The sequence below is a fragment of the Spermophilus citellus genome (genome assembly GCF_964194105.1).
Source record: "Spermophilus citellus genome assembly, chromosome: 5".
In the NCBI taxonomy this organism is placed as follows: domain Eukaryota; kingdom Metazoa; phylum Chordata; class Mammalia; order Rodentia; family Sciuridae; genus Spermophilus; species Spermophilus citellus.
Window position 1 is genome coordinate 141,607,954 of NC_138186.1, and position 17,940 is coordinate 141,625,893.

Here is a 17,940-nt window from a genome sequence, read left to right on the forward strand (position 1 = left end):
TTTATTTATTTTTATATAGTGCTGAAGATTGAAGGGCCTCAGACTTGCTCGGCAAGCACTCTACTGCTGAGCCACAACCGCAGCCCTAATCTTATAATCTCTTTTTTATGCATTTACTCTGATGCAATATAGCTCTCTCATGCCATATAAATACTTCATTTTCCCCTTTTTCTCCTGAAAATATTATGATTTCCCCTGATGTGAATTCTAAAATGAGTATCAGTTGAATTATTGTTGTTTTTTGTTATCAAGCTAGTTCCATATCTTTTTAAAGGAAATTAGTGGTTCAGCTAATTACTCTAGATCAACTTCCAACTTACTTCCATACAATGGGATACTTTTTTACTACTTAAACTTTCAACATATAAAAGCATTTCTTTGAGAACTTGAAAACAAAACAAAACAAACACTTGGAAATCCTTCTCAAACTTGAATAAAGCAAGCATTATATTTATTGTGGTACATTAAACACATGATTATGTATAACAGCTTTACACCATCAGTTTAATAGCATATTATTTTAATTAGTTTAACTAAATCCTGTTCATTGAAAAATGCTATGGCAGATTGGTGACAGTTCATTTTTCCTGATTATATTTTTCATAATATTTTATTGATTACATTCAATGCAGTTTCATCTCTGTAATAACAGTTCTCAAGGCAAGAAATCCTTCATAAATTCATTGAAAATACTATTACCTTTGCTCCTCTTTTGAAACAGAATTCTGACTTTGCTTTAAAGATCTTTAAACTTCTCTACGAAAGAAATAATGAGAATTTATACATTATCCAGTGCAAAGTAAATTGTTAAATTTAGAGAGAGAAACATATCTACCAAGATGTAAAACAATAAAATATTTTTCCATTTTATAGTTAACTTTAGAACTATGTAGCAGGTTTTAGTTCAGGTTTTGCAAATGTGTTGGAGTTTTTGAAGTGAATCTGCCCTAATAAATAATACTAGATTTTTCTTGATTAAATTTTGTTCTCTTGGTGAGGGCTAAACTATGTTTTAAAATATAAACTCTGTTTCTTGAAAACATAGTTCTAGTTGATAATTATATTTGAGAATGCAAAATCTTAGAATTAGAATTATATTATTGCCCTTTTATAGATTATGAACTCATTATACTACTTATTGAAATTTGGTTCATACTGTCTCTTTGTCTGTCCCTGTTACATATCATATTTTTTTTCTCTTAATTTTTGAACTTATATGTCTTAAGCATTTATTTTATTTATATTTTAAGAAATGTAGCCACATTGTGGAATGGAAACATAATTTTCACTGTTGGAATACATGGCAAAAGTTTATAATTAGTGGGTAAATAGTATTCATAAAGCCTATATTTTTATCAGAGAAAAACTGCCATTTTATACCAGAAAAGAATAATCACATCTTTTTAAAAATGGTCTTTCAGCTGTCTGTGTTCAGGCTTATATAGACTTATATAGGCCATGGTCAAATCATATGCAGGTTCTTAAAATATCAAAGAAATTTGCTCCTACTTATTTTAATGAGTGAAATTAAATTGCATGCTTTCAATTTCTAGTCGATAATTGTGTCATATAGAACAACTTATGTTCACCATCTGCTCTTGTATTTTAAAATAAAAAATCCTTCCTTGACCTACAACCACATGCAATTATTTTGGTCCTGTTTATAGAAAAAAATGTCTATATTCATTGTCTCTAAATTTCTCTTCTTCAATTTTTATTGACTTCACTTTAGTTGAAATTTCTGTGACCACAATTGCAAAGAAGTTTGTTTTCTCAGAGTTTAGTTAACAAAAAATTCTTTTAGCATAATCCAGAATCAGTTTAATTATCTTCAGTTCTCACTATTGAATCCTGAGGATTTTTCTCATCTTCTTACAATTATCCACTGGGTCCCACCTTTCCATTACTTAGCATGTTTGCCATCCATTCATGATATTCCTGATCACTTGGTTCACCGTTACTCAGATCTCAATTTCTGACATTTTTTTCTTATCTGTTTAACTATTGTCTTCTTAAAGGATCTCGTCTTGTTCTATGCCTTTAAATATCGTCTTGGTGCTGATGGCCCCCTAATTTGTATCTTTAATTTAATAGCTTGCTTAAACATTTGACTTGTACAGCTAACTGCCTAAATTGATTATTCCTTTGAACATCCAAAGGGCATTTAAAATTTAATAGAGCAGCTGATACAGCTTCGAGGTAGGGCACTAACCTGGTGTGCAGAGACCTGGAGTTCAATCCTTAGCACTGCAATAAATAAATAAATAACAATATCAATATTTTTAATAAAATACTTTTGTATACTGCAGACTTTTCCCCATGTTATTTTTTGTCTTTGTCTTTCTACCTCTTGCTTAAGATGCACACCTCTCAGACATCGTCATTTACCATCATTCTTTCACATACTGTATCCAACCCTTCTCCAGAAGGCAATGTGCCTTCTATTCAATAAGCAGCTTGGATCAACCACTACTTATTTATTGTGATACCAGTATGATCCAAATACCAACAGTTATCACATCTCATCTGGACAATTACAGAAGACTTATTATTAGTATTTCTACTTTCATTTTTCACTCACAATTCTTCGTATAGAGCCCTTGTACGAAGTATGTCATATTATGTTATCACTCTAATAAATGCCCACCTGTTACTTTTCATCTTATTCTAAATAATGCCCTAAATCTAACATCTTTAATATGACATATAATGGGTGTCAGATTCTGCCCTTTATTAGTTACCTAATACATTTGCTACACCCTATTTCAGCTTCACTGGACTTCTTTTTTTTTTTATGTTGAAAACGTAATTTTAATAGATAATTCTTCATCTTACATAGGAGCACAATAAAATACACCACATTCTGAAGAAACTCCAGAAATTATGAGAATAAGAGTGAGGAAAATTCAGATGGGGCTACAATATCCATTACCTTAAACTGCAAGAGACAAAAAAAGATTCCAAAGTGAAGGTTAACATTTACATATTTATGACTGGCTACATTTATGACTTGAAAATAAGAATCAAGCATTAGATGTGGAGAGAGGTGGAAAAGAACAGTTTTGTGAGGGAAGAAAGTGTCAGTGAAGAAAAATTTACTAATAACAAATTAAAGAATAAAAGGAGCTCCAAAGCAAATACTAGGGAGGTGAAAGCACATTAACTAAGATTTGATGCTCTCAAAGGAAGAAACCTTTCTGATGACACTTATGCAAGCTGGTTGCTTGAGATACACTCTTAGGTCTATAAGGAAGACTCAAATGCCTCAGCAAACCCCAAATGAATACCAGATTGGTGTTTCCTAATAACACACACCAGTGGCCACATAGGAAGTTTAAAGATAGGAACCAAGAAAAAGGTCATACTCCACATCTGAGGTAAAAATGTGGCACGACATGTGAAAGTCCTACATGTCAGTCACTAATGCTTTTTTTGCTGTGACTATCCCTGTACAGTAATTTGTCAAACATTGTGGCAAGACCAATGATAGCCTAACTAAATCAGACAACGAACATTTATTTTTAATTTCTAGGAGTTTAAAAAAAAAAGTCAGACACTGATGCTTTATGCATGCTCAGGGCCAATTTATAAATAATCCCATTCAGTAATTCTTAATATAAGTTTGCATCAGTGAAAAGAAACTGGCAAAATCTCTTGCCATTCAATTTGTCAGATGGTGAAGACCAAAACAGAATGTTTCATCAGAGTTTTTTAATTTTTAAATACGATTGTCACATTGGGAAAATGAAATAAACACAGTAAAATAAACTGTACAAAGGCAAAGTCGAATAACAAAAAATATTTTACTAAAACATAAGATTTACAGAATTCCAGACAAGCCATACAAAATGGTCACAAGTTTTTTTCTTTTTTTTTTTTTTCTCTTTTTGAAGGGGGGAAATCTACACCTGACAGCAAAGTCACAATGTTATTAGTGAGGGCTGTGATGTTTGTTTAATGTTCCCATTTTGATTCAAACAATCAAGCTTGTCCATCTACAGAGTCTAAATAAAGTTAGACATGGCTAGAGAGCATATTCTAGAGAACTGGTTAGCTGCTTTTAACCAATGCAATTAGCTCACCATAAAGGGGAGTGAAAGGAGTCCATAAAATTAAAATAAAACTACCTTTCCCCTCAAAAAAATAAAATAAAAAATAAACACACCCATACCCCTGGCAGCTAACCCTGACAACTACCTTCATTCACAGTGCTTTATACTTAAACCATGATGGGGGAAATGAATAAAAGCAGAGAGCCACTGCTTTTAAACGTTTCGCAACAATCCAGATGATACTTCTAGCCTCGGCTCATGCTTTACAACAGTAAATCAGGACAAGACATAGATTTGCTAATGTGCATTTAATCACCAAAGGACTGAAGATGTCTGGGCTTTTATTCTGTAATGTTTCTATTAAGACTGTGTCCATTAAATGCAAACAAAAAAGGAAGAAATCTTGGCAGAACAGGAGAAGTGATGCACACTTGATGATCGGATCGATTTAAATATTATTCATGGCATATAGCCTAGTCCATGCTCTAGCTGTTTCTATGGCTTGGGCTTCGTTGGTCTTCCACTGCTCCGCTACATCATTTGCTAATGGATCATCTGGATTAGGAGCACTTAACAAAGCCTGGATCGATAGCAGAACTGTGCGGATCTGCAGTGCTGGGGACCACTTATCTTTCAATATATCTAAACATATTCTTCCCAACTTGTCTACATTAGGATGATAAATTTTGGTCATGAAATGTACTTTAGGTGCTGCCATTGGGTATTCTTCTGGAAGGAATAGTTCAAGTTTAAAAGTCCCTCCCTTAAAGGGGGAATCCTGGGGGCCAGCAATGACCACATGAAAATAACGGGCGTTGCTCTCATCTGGTTCTGCTTTAATGCCAGGAACTGGTTCTGCCAGCAAACGCTGGGTTTCCTTGATGATCCTGCGGGGCAGCCCGGCCATCTTGTCAGATCCCGAGTTCGGCCTCTGGTTTCGTCTCCGGCTCCGCTCGCCTCACGCACGAGTGGAAGTTTCACTGGACTTCTTGCTGAATAACCTATGCTTGAAATGATTTTCTCCCAGATAATTTTCTGAGCCAAACATTTGTTTTTATTCTTTGACCTCAGAAATGAAAAGAAACATTCACTGGATAGTTTTCACAAAATAGCCACTGTCACAAGGTTGTGATCATTTGTTATTCCTTGACAATTATTTTTTTTCTTTTTTCTGAATCTATCAACAGAGCTAAAAAAAATTTTACCTAGAACTGTTACAGATATAGAAGTTTTTTTTTTTTTTCTAGCGAAAATTACCTTTTGAGAACAAAAAGAATTCAAAAGTCCCTTTTGATTTCTTACATTATAACAGTAGAGGTCTAAAGTGAGAACAGGAATAGGATTTATGTTTTAGCATGAAAGAATATTAATTGCTCAAGGTTTTAGGACTTCCACTGAGTAGTTCAGGATCTTTTTCATGATTTCATGTTAACAGGCAGACCTCCTAGGGTTGAGGGCCAATTTAGCTTCCTTGCTACCTCTGAGATGATTGATATAGGGGCATGTTATGAGAGAAGCCACTGAACAAATAATCATGTTGCTCTCTAGGGTAGCCTAAACCTGTATTTCTGCTAAAATCATATTTTGTGCTGCAAAATGACTCTTCACAATATCAGAGCTCTTTATGAAATCCAAAAGTTAACTGAGTCACATTGTTGATATAGTTTGTTATTAAATACTTACCACTGTTACTTTATTTATTTATTTATTGGTTGATATGTGTTGCATGAATGAGATGGAGGTGATGCTAGCATTTTGAAAACGAAAGCCTACAGAGAAAGAGTACATGGAGGAGGAGACAGAGTAGGGTCATATTAGGCTCATTTAACAGTATTTCATTCAAGCATGTTCCACTTCCCTTCAGGGTATGGTTATAAAGATGGTCCCTGCTGAGTTTGTGTCTACACATCACTTGCTCTATCTGGAGGGAGAGACAGTTAATGGTTTTATATACCCGTCACTGTGCTCACAATCATGTCTTCTCAATCAAATGATAAAGATAATTACTAATTCTAATAAGGACTCAAGCTTGATAAATTTTACAAAATTGATTTTAATTTCTTTTTAGCATTCAAAATTCCAAAAGTTTTAAGACAAACTTCACCAAGACATAGTCTAATCAAATAACAGACTTTTAAAAGATGTTTAAAAAAATTGATCAAGGGACAGATATCTAACTCTCTCCTCTTTATAATCAAATTTTAAATGTTTAGCAGAGTTTAACTTTTTGCTTTTTAGTTTTTTCATCTACGGACCAAAAATAAATAAATAAATAAAGGTAGATGTACATTCTATAGCTGTGATTTTAAGTATATGATGTCCAGTTGAATGACAACTATCTAAAATTGAATTTTTGAATTACAATTAGTTTTCATTAATGTGTATCTTGAAAAAAATCTAAGATTGTAAATTTATCTTAAGATATTACCCAAGTCATTTATAATGTACAGTATCTGTTTAAGAGGCAGAAGGCAAATTAAAATATTATAAGAATAGAATTCTTATATTTCCTGGAATATAATAGAAAAATTTTCAGTGACTTGTGGTAAGATATCTGATTGAGTGAATTCCATAACTATAAAATATTGTTTTAGATAATGTAATACCAGTAAGGCTGGGAAGAGTGGCACATGCTTATAATCATAGCAATTTTGGAGGTTGAAGCAGGAGAATTTCAAGTTTGGTGCCATTCTCAGCAACTTAACAAGAACCTCAGATACTTAGCATATCCCAGGTTAAAAAAAAAAAAAGTTAAAAATACTAGGGATGTAACTCAGTAATAAAGCATTTCTGAATCCTATTATATAAAAAAATGGATTTGTAACAAGACCAATTAAAATATTGAAGCTTCTAAGATTCCCAAATAAATATGAAACTTTTACTTTTGTAAATTTTATTTTACTTAAATAAGAATTTCCAAAAATACATCATTAATGCACACATTCAGATAACACCTTTCTATATGACTTCTAATACCTCTTCAGCAGGACATAGTTTGACAAACAAATAAAGATTTAATAGCTTTTTATAAATATAATACTATGGTAATCACTATTGAAACTTTAAATTTTTTGTTGTGATAGGAGAAAATGAATGTATGGATGCTTAGGTTAATTAATCACTTTTTTCTTAACCATGGAAAGTTTGATATCTGTTAAGTAGCAGAGTGGTAGAACCCTTGCCTTGTATGCACAGTCCTGGGTTTTGTTCCCAACACTGAAAGAAATTTATTTATTTATTTACACCTTCTTTATTCTCTTTAATTGTACCATAATTTGCAATATAGTACATAGTAAAAGCTAGAAGCGCCATATAAAATATAAAATCACTTTATCACACTCCTCACTTTTCAGTCATGCCTAAGTGTTTACAGGATTGTTCTAGGATTCATACATAAATGCCAATTTTTTTTATATTCTTGTGTATTCTCACAGAAGATGGAAGCATCTCCCATGTTTTTAGATAGACATAAGGAGTATTTTTTAGTATTTAAAAAATTCTTATTACCAAAACAATATACAAATTAAATGCATTTTCATCAAAATACCTATAACATTCTTTAGAGAACTAGACAAAACAGTCCTAAAATTCATTTGGAAGAATAAAAGACCCAGAATAGTCCAAACAATCCTAAGCTAAAAAAGAAATGCTGGAAATATCCCAATATCTGATTTAAAATTATACTACTGAGATATATTAATAAGAATTGCATATATTTATATACATTTCCAGCAGAGTTCTCAATATTATTCAATACCAAATACAATATAAATGCAACATAAATAGTTGCTATGTTGTATTATTTAGGGAAGAATGAAAAAGGAAAAGGCTCTACATGTTCAATGCAGACATAACTTTTTTTTTCTATTTATCACTGGTTGAATGTATAAACAGATATGGAAGACTGACCCCATTTGCATTAATAATTCAAAAGCCACTGATAGTCAACAGCATACTGAATGTGATATAAATTTACTGTATATTTGGTTATTTTGGACTAATAAAGTTCAAACATGCAATATACAGTAGCAATGAATTTCATGTAAAATATATAATGTTGCAGTCCATACTATGGTTATATTGTTTCTAGATTATTTCCCTGGTAATTCTTTTTTTTTTTTTGAGAGAGAGAGGAGAGGAGAGGAGAGGAGAGGAGAGGAGAGGAGAGGGAGAGAGAGAGAGAGAGAGAGAGAGAGAGAGAGAGAGAGAGAGAGAGAGAGGGGAGAGAGAGAATTTTTTAATATTTATTTCTTAGTTTTCGGTGGACACAACATCTTTGTTTGTATGTGGTGCTGAGGATGTAACCTGGGCCGCACGCAATGCAAGACCAGCGGGATACTGCTTGAGCCACATCCCCAGCCCCTCCCTGGTAATTCTTTACTTTTAATTTTGTGTTTATCAACTCATTACTGTGCTATATTCCAGATGTTCGAATTATGGTTTATGCTTGTTTTTTTCTTTTCTTTCTTTTGTTTGACCACAGATATTAAAGGGGCTTTGCAAAGTAGTCTTGAAGAAGAGGAATGGATCATGAATGAATCAACACATCATTTTTTTTTTTCTTTCCAGGAAGTAGAGGCAAGATATTTTTAAAGTGCATGTTAAATATACTTTTGATGCTAAAATTTTAGTTTCCGTAATAAGATCATTAACTTTTTCTGCACAGATGGACTTAGTATATGATGAAAGAAGCTTTAAATTTAAAAGATAGTTAAATTGGAATAAAATATACAAGTGACTAGAAGTGGAGGGTGCTATAACATGAGACCCAGATCTCTGGATTTCCATTTTGAGTGAAGTCCTTAAGAAATTCACTTGGAGCAGTTTAATTTATCATAAGAAAGTGTCCCTGAGAGGGCATTCCTATGAGAGTCCATGACGTAGTCACTATGAGCTGAAATACAGTAACATTTTTTTCTAATTGTAAAAACAAACTTGTAGATGTTTAGACTGCTACAGAATACTTATACCACTTAATATCTAATGGAATTGGGACAAATACATTTTTTTTTATTTGACCACATATTGTGATGCATTTGCACACCCTGGGCCAGACAGCTTAAGTGTGAGATTGTACCATAAATTGAATCTCTGTTCTATTCATTATTAGAATGATATAGCCTTTGTTGTTGTTATTGTTGTGTTGGGTGACAAGAAATGAGAATTCTTATGTGCTTTGTTTCTTTTAATATGTAATGTTCATGCCTTTGTTTAAATTAAATTGTGATTTATTTTCTGAGTGTTATGTTCAAAATGGAATACATAATTTTGTACTCTAAAGAGAAATTAATAATACAAATATACAACATCAGATTTGTGATTTTTCAATAATTCAATCCTGAATTTTAAACTTAAATAAAGCAAAGGTCTCAGATTTGACCAGTTACAGTTATATATATATATATATATATATATATATATATATATATACACACTATATATTTATACCCTCAGGGACATAAAACTGCAAACCCATCCTACTTTTATTATTATTAATTAATTATGTTTTTTACTGTGTATTGTATCTAAAGCCATTCTATAAGTGTGCTACATACATTCCAGCCTATTTATTTATTTATTTATTTATTTTGGGAGTCTTGCTAAGTTGCACAGGTAAGCCTGAAACTGTAATTCTCCTGCCTCAATTTTACTTTTGATTTGGGGCAAAATAAAGAAAAATTCATCTTTTTGCCTTTCTAGATCTTCTGGTTATATAAAACTGATTTGAACAAAATGAGAAGAATAACAATGTCAGGATCAAATAATGTTTTTTAAGGAAATGAAAAAATATCCTTTTGGTAATAATTCAGAATGAAAATTAGAAATGAGCATCAGCAATTTATAGGAAATGCAGTGGAAATTATTCTAAAAAGAAGTAAGAACAGTGGATGTTAATGGCAATTAAAAAAAAGTTAAAAACAATTATCATATTAAAAAAAAAGAAAGGAATGACACAAAAGAAAAGCAACAGTCCACACAGTGAAGAAAAGAGATTATTATTTAAAGTAAATATTTTTATTATTTTAAACTCTCATAATTATTGTTTCAGGATATTTTCCTATTCTTGGTTTCTCCAGAATCAGTGAAATCATTGCTCAAGATAGTTTACCTTTCAAAGTGAAAGTTGTGTGATTGTTTTATTATGAGAATAAACCCTTTTAATTGTTAAAAAATTTCAAGAATATACAAAAATAAAAATTTTAAAATATATCTTTATATAACCATGCAGAGATAATTTCTGATACCACCTAGTATGTATAGTATTTTCGTAAATAGTTGTATTTGCAATATGCATGTTTATAGAAGTCAACTTTTATACCTATACACTTAAAGTAAGATTAATCTGTATTATATAAAAAATTTTATGCAAAATTTGCTTGTCCATATTTCTATGTGAAATACTTTTACATAAAGTTTTTCTTGTAAATATTTCCAGGTCTAATTGATCTATTTCAATTTCCCATTTAATAAATATAAATATATTTATTTCATAATTAGTGTCTTAAAATTTCTGTTCTGCCCATATAAAAATGTTGCTATTAGTATCATTGCATAAGTATGAGGTCATTAAAATATCTTTCTTTGGGAGACAATCGCCTAAGTCAAATTTTTTTTTCTTCTCTAATGCATAATTTATCTAATTACATGCATATTTACCAGGTACCTCCAGAAATATTATGCTCAGCTCTCCTTTGCACTGTGTTAGATTACCTATTTTTTATTACCTCATCAACAATGGAAAATTTCATATAGTCATACGCAGCTATGATTTGGAATAGTGTCTCCCAAATGGTTCACGTGTATTTCAGTGGTAGAACACTTGCCTAGCATACATAATTGTTCAATCACCACCCCACATAAATGACAAAGATTCTCTCTCATTCTGTAGGCTATGACTTCAGGCTGCTAATTTTTTTCTTTGCTGTGCAGAAATTTTTTTTAATATAATTCAAATTATTGATTTTTGTTTGTTTCCTGAGCAATAGTAGTTTTATTAGTAAGCCATTGCTTGTGTCTATATATTAAAGTATGTCTCCTTGTTTTTCTTTAACAGTTGTAAATTTTCTGATTTTATAACCAGATATTTCAGTTGGAGCTGACTTTGGTGTGGAGTGTGAAATAGGGATTTTTAAAGTTTAATTCTACATGTGGGTATTGTATTCTTCCAGCAACATTGTTGAAGAAACTGCCTCTTCTCCAATGTATGTTTCTGACATCTTTATCAAGAATCAAGTGACTAAAAAGATTTGAGATGGTGGATTAGAGAAAGGATGCATTTCTAGTTGTTCCATGGCTCAGGATTCAAGCAAAAGGAGTAATGTTTTCAATGAGGTAGGTAAATAAAATGTTTTCACTAAAATTCTATATTGAAGTGTCAGAGCCTCTCAGAGACTCAGAAATACAGGAACATTGAACAAAGAAGAAAGAGTACACTGGAGCAAGTTAATGCAGCTGCAGCAGCAGCAGTGATACTTGTTCACCACAGAAGGGAGGGATAACACACAGAAAATTACCATGAATAAATTTTGTACAGAATAATCTAAGATCACAAAAGTAGTCTACACTTAGTTGATCCAGAGGTAATTATGTGAACTGATGACTGAATAATGTTGTTTTTTTTTTTTTTTTTTTTAAACTGGATGCTGAGAGCAAGTTAGCAACCATCTTGAGAAAGAAATAAAAAAGGGCTAACAAGAGGAAAGGAAGAGTTGAATTATCACTGTTTGCAAATGATATGATATTATGTTTAGAAGATACCAAAATCTCCACCAAAAGATTACTAGAGCTAATAAACAAACAAATTCAGCAAAGTAGCAGCTTAAAAAATTCCACATGAAAAATCAACAGATTTCCTGTAAATTTTCCTAAACAAATAATAGATCTGCTGAGAAAGAAATGAGGAAGATAATTCCATTCAAAATAGCCTAAAATAATACTGAAAGTAAATCTAACCAAGAAGATGAAATACTTCTACAAACTGAAGTACAGAAAATTAAAGAAAAAAAATTGAATAAGACATCAAAAGATGGAAATATCTCCCATGTTCTTAGATAGACATAAGTAATATTTTTAAGATGTCCATATTATTAAAAACAAAGTACAAAATAAATCCAATCTTCATCAAAATACCCATGACAGTCTTCACAGAACCAGAGAAAACAGTCCTAAAGTTCATATGGAAGAATAAAAACCCTAAATAGTCAAAATATTCAGAGCCAAAAAAAGAAATGCTGGAGATATCACAATATCTGATTTCAAATAATAATATAGAGATATATTAATAAGAACTGCATGATACTGACATAAAAACAAACACATAGACAAATGATACAGAATAGAAGACATATAATCAAACCCACATATTTACAATTATTTGATCCTCCACAAACGTGCAAAAAACATACATTAGAGAAAAAGTCTTTTTAACAGGGTTCTGGAAAACCAGTTACCCATATGTAGAAGAATGATAATAGACCCTTATGTCTTACCTTACACAAAACTCAACTCAAAATGTATCAAATACTTAGGAATTAGGCCCAAAACTATGCATCTCCTAGAAGAAGATGTCAATTCAATACTCAAACATATAGCCACAAGCAATAATTTTCTCAATAGGGTTGCTAAATCTCAGGAAATAATGCTAAGTGTTAATAAATGGATGGAATCAAATTAAAAAGTTTTTACACAACAAAAAATAATAATAATTAAGAATGTGAAGAAAGAGCCTAAAGAATGGGAGAAAATCTTTGCTAGCTACTCTTCCAATAGAATTAATATTCAAAATATTTTTAAAGAACTCAAAAATTTAATACCCAAAAGGCAAATAAATCAATTAATAAATGGGCAAATAAATAAAACAAAGACATGGGGCTGGGGATGTGGCTCAAGAGGTAGCGCGCTAGCCTGGCATGCGTGAGGCCAGGGTTCGATCCTCAGCCCCACATAAAAACAAAGATGTTGTGTCTGCCGAAAACTAAAAAATAAATATTAAAAAAATTCTCTCTCTCTTTAAATAAATAAATAAAACAGACACTTCTCAAAATAAGAAATATAAATAAATAGCAAATATATAAAAACATGTTCATCATCATTAGTAATTAGGGAAATATGAATCAAAACTACTTCAGATTTCATGTCATGTCAGCTAGAGTGGCGTCATTAAGAATAAAAACAACAGATCCACCCACATGGGCTGCATAGGACCTAGTTGAACAGTAGGACCAGATATATCTCTCCACTGGCAGGCACCTGCCAGAGCCCAGCCTCCAGCACAGAACCACCCCTTCCAATCAGCAGACTACCAAGGGTGGTCAGGCCCCACCCAGATCCACCCATACAGACTTGGGCAGAACTCAGGTTCAGGGTAGGTCTGAGTTCGACCCTACCCCACCTGGGAGCCTAAGCCTAACCCACTTCCATCTTGGAACACTGCAGTCATTGACACAGCTTTCTCCATGCAGTAGCCCCTTCATTTTTGACAACAGACAGAGCCTAGAAGCAGCTGCTACTTAGACCAGGCATCCCAAAGAGAGTGTGAGGCCCACCCTTTCAGCCCCATCTCTGTAAGACATTGCATCCATCTTAGGGCACCTCAAGTATTATCTTGAGTTACCTTGGCTATTACCACCACCACCTTTAGTAGCACTAGCGTATAATGAGGGAAACCAGCAGGGTCTGGAAGCCCAACATCAAGGTGAGATACAGATAATCTGCATGGGTACTACAAGAATATAGGGTAAAAATTATAATATCTCAGATCCACACTGCAAGAAAGGAAGACATATAGACAACATAGAAAAACAAGGGAGGAAAGTGCCCCAAACAAACGAGGACTAGTATAATAACTGATCTGCAGCATTATTCATAGTAATTAAGATACAATAAAAACTGAATATATATTGATAGATGACTAAAGAAAATGTGATAGACATTTAAAATGAAATATTATTCAGCACTAAAAAATAAATATATCCTGTCATTTATGACCACACAAACAGACCTAGAGGAGATTATACTAAGTGAAATAAGCCAGTCACAAAATAATTTGTGTATAACTCATTTATATAAGGGGTCCAAAACTATCAAACCAATCGAAACAGAACAAAATGGAGTTTGCTAGAGTCTGAGTTTGTGTGGAATGGGAAACTGTTACTAAACGAGTTTAAATCCTCAATTATTCAAGATGTACAAGTTCTAGAGACCAGCTATACTGTATTTTACTTATACTCAATTATATAGTATTGTAGAATTTAAAATGTTTCAAGGACAGAATTCATGAAGTATTCTTACACAAACACATGAAAGAAAAGAAGAAAAATTTTTGAGGTGATGAGTAGGTTTAGGTTTTTGATTGGAATGATGATTTCATGACTATATGGCATACTCATCAAGATGTATATATTACATGTGCATTATTTTTATATACATTATAACTCATTGAAAGTTAAAAATAAAAATTCTTTATGCAGACTATAAAATCATGACTTCAAGTATTTCTCAAATTTGCCATGTTCTATTTAAGACTTAAGTTCTTATAGAATTGATATAAAATATTAACATAGTCTTTTGTGTTTTAAAAATTATTAGTAAGCTTTCCCAAGATCATTTGTTCAATAATTCTGTTCCTATGGTTTAGATATGAGTTGTCTTTCCAAAACTAATGTGTAAGATAATTCAAGAAAGGTTAGAAGTAAAATGATTGGATAATAATAAGATCTTTAACCTGATCAGTGCATTAAATACGCTTGCATGGATTAATTAATTAATTAATTAATTAATTGTTTCACCTTGGACCCAGAGCAACAGACTGTAGCCAGGGAGTGTGTAGTAGGGAGACGTATGTCAGGGGCGATGTGCCTATGGGGTTTATATTTTATCCATGGTGAGTGGAAGCCTCTCTCTGCTTCCTGATTGTTAGTTCTGAGTTCTTTCCTCCTTCACATCCTTCTGTATTTGATGCTTTGTTTCACCTTGGACCCAGAGCAACAGAGTCAGTCATCTAGTGACTGAGACCTCTAAAACCATAAGCACCAAACAAACGTTTCCTCCTTTGAAATTGTTCTTGTCAGTTCTCTTGCTTAGTGGTGAAAACTGACTAAAACTTCTGTTTTCTCACAAAATATGGGCAATTCATTATTATTATAAATATTTTAACAAGATAATTTATATTTGAAACATATATTATGTTCATTAGTATATTTAGATCCCAGAATACAATGTTAAAATTTTTTTCTAGACTTTAATATAAAGCTATTCATGTTATATTTAAAATAATCTTAACACTTATGCCTCCAAAAGCCATTAATACATTTTTGATAGAAGTAGACTTATACATTACTTTAAGGAAAATGTATTTTTATGATATGGACTATTTAATATCATTGGAATAGATTTTGTCTTAATTTTCAACATAAATTGTTTTATGGGCCTTAGTTTCATAATTTTCCTCACTGAATCACTATTTCTCATTCTGGTGTTAATATCTCAGAACAATTTTTTGAAATTTATGGTAAATGCCACACAACTTCCACCACCATTTCTAGGTGAGTATTATTACCAGAATATAAGATTGCTATTGATGTTTTTATTTTTCTTAAAGTAGTAATTTGAATTTTGTTAATTATTTTAAAGTTTTATTTAATATACTTTATTTTTCATAGTTTCATTCAGATAAAGTTGTTTTTAATGGAATTCTGTGGTTGTTAGTATGTTCACACACTTGTACAATCATCACTATGTAGCCATGTGTGACTAGTTTCTTTCACTTAGTAATAAATTTTAAGGTTTTCTCATGTAGCATGGACCATTAGTTCATGTTTTTAATTGTCAAATAATAGAAAATATGCTTTATTTTGTTTATTTTGTATTAGGTGTTTAACATTTAGCTTATTTCTACCTTTCCATAGTTATTAGTTAAGAAGTAGATAGGGAGTGAGTACTGCATTAACCATGTCTTTATTTTTTTTATATTTAAATGCTCTGACACTTGGGCCTCTGCCAACATCGAAGGGGCTGACCCTCCCCAGGGCCTGACAATTCCTAGGAGAGTAAACATCCTGCCCATGAGAAGGCTTATCAAATAAAAATGCATCAACCCAGATCCCACACCAACCGCCTTTTTTATAAAACTTCCAGACAGTAGACCCTCCTTGCCTCAGTCACCTAAGACTAATACCAAATAAAATGTTCCAGAATCTGCAGAGATATTCAATGCAGACAATTCTAAGCATGCCTACCATAACTTGCTGATTCCTTCCCAAATAAACCACAATAAGGCTCTTTCCCAGAATTTCTCCCATCAACTTACTGACTCTATGCTTCCCTTTGTGGACCCGTACAATATAGCATGCTCTTTTATTTATTTATTAATTTATGTTGGTAATGGAAATTGAATCCAGGGGTCCTTAACTCCTGAGCCATATCCTCAGCCCTTGCCTTTTTACTTTGAGACAGGGCCTCTCTACATTGCTCAGAGCCTTGCTAAGTTGCTGAGGCTGGTCTTTAACTTGCTATCCTCCTGCTTCAGTCTCTTCAGTCACTGGTATTACAGGCATGCACCACTGTGTCTCAGTATGCTCTATTGTTTTAAAATGCGAGTTATAAACTATTATATCACCACCTTACTGAACTTAAAATCTTCTACTAATACAAAATATTTTAAATCAGTTAAGTCATTTCATGTAGGTCAGTTAAGCTCTTTCAAAATAGTAAACATTTTGTTTAATTCTTGCTAATAGAATGATCTGTATGTATTTCATAATAGCTATATCTTCCTTTTTTTGCTAAAAGCATGAAAGGGTTTTCTCCAATATTCCCTGTGTATCTGGAAGATCTCACAACTGTACAAACTCATGAAATTGTGAGACCTCTGTCATATTTTACTCTAAAAATTGTCTAAACTGAACTGATAATGATTCATCATTTATACTTTAAGTTCTCTTTCCCTGATTCTGGATCCAGAATCAATTTCTGCTCTTGTGCTTCTGCTCATGTAAGCTGTAAATTCTCTGTAACTGACTTCAAATTTGGGGTTATAAAGTTTGCCCTCTGAGTTCTTCCAAATTCATTCTATGAGGCCAACTTCACCCTGATTCCGAAACCAGACAAAGACACCTCAAAGAAAGAAAACTACAGACCAATATCTCTAATGAACCTAGATGCAAAAATCCTCAATAAAATTCTGGCGAATCAAATACAAAAACACATCAAAAAAATTGTGCACCATGATCAAGTAGGATTCATCCCTGGGATGCAAGGATGGTTCAATATACGGAAATCAATAAATGTTATTCACCACATCAATAGACTTAAAGATAAGAACCATATGATCATCTCGATAGATGCAGAAAAAGCATTTGACAAAGTACAGCATCCCTTTATGTTCAAAACATTAGAAAAACTAGGGATAACAGGAACTTACCTCGACATTGTAAAAGCTATCTATGCTAAGCCTCAGGCTAGCATCATTCTGAATGGAGAAAAATTGAAGGCATTCCCTCTAAAATCTGGAACAAGACAGGGATGCCCCCTATCACCACTTCTATTCAATATAGTTCTCGAAACACTGGCCAGAGCAATTAGACAGATGAAAGAAATTAAAGGCATAAAAATAGGAAAAGAAGAACTTAAATTATCACTATTTGCAGATGACATGATTCTATACCTAGAAGACCCGAAAGGGTCTACAAAAAAACTACTAGAACTAATAAATGAATTCAGCAAAGTGGCAGGATATAAAATCAACACACATAAATCAAAGGCATTTCTGTATATCAGCGACAAAACTTCTGAAATGGAAATGAGGAAAAACACTCCATTCACAATATCCTCAAAAAAAATAAAATACTTGGGAATCAACCTAACAAAAGAGGTGAAAGACCTATACAAT

The 17,940-nt window shown here is 32.4% G+C and overlaps 2 protein-coding genes across 2 annotated transcripts in view; both read right to left on the bottom strand.

The window, feature by feature from the left end:
* LOC308649512 (uncharacterized protein) overlaps positions 1 to 17,940 on the bottom strand; it is a gene marked incomplete at its 5' end in the record, with an annotated part of 523,997 nt that overhangs the window by 268,547 nt on the left and 237,510 nt on the right. The gene's annotated exons all lie outside the window — the stretch shown is intronic.
* Positions 3,331 to 5,022, bottom strand: LOC308649688 (ubiquitin-conjugating enzyme E2 N-like). The gene has a single exon (XM_081295423.1). The coding sequence runs from the start codon at positions 4,957 to 4,959 to the stop codon at positions 4,501 to 4,503; it is 459 nt and encodes a 152-aa protein (XP_081151549.1). The 5' UTR covers positions 4,960 to 5,022; the 3' UTR covers positions 3,331 to 4,500.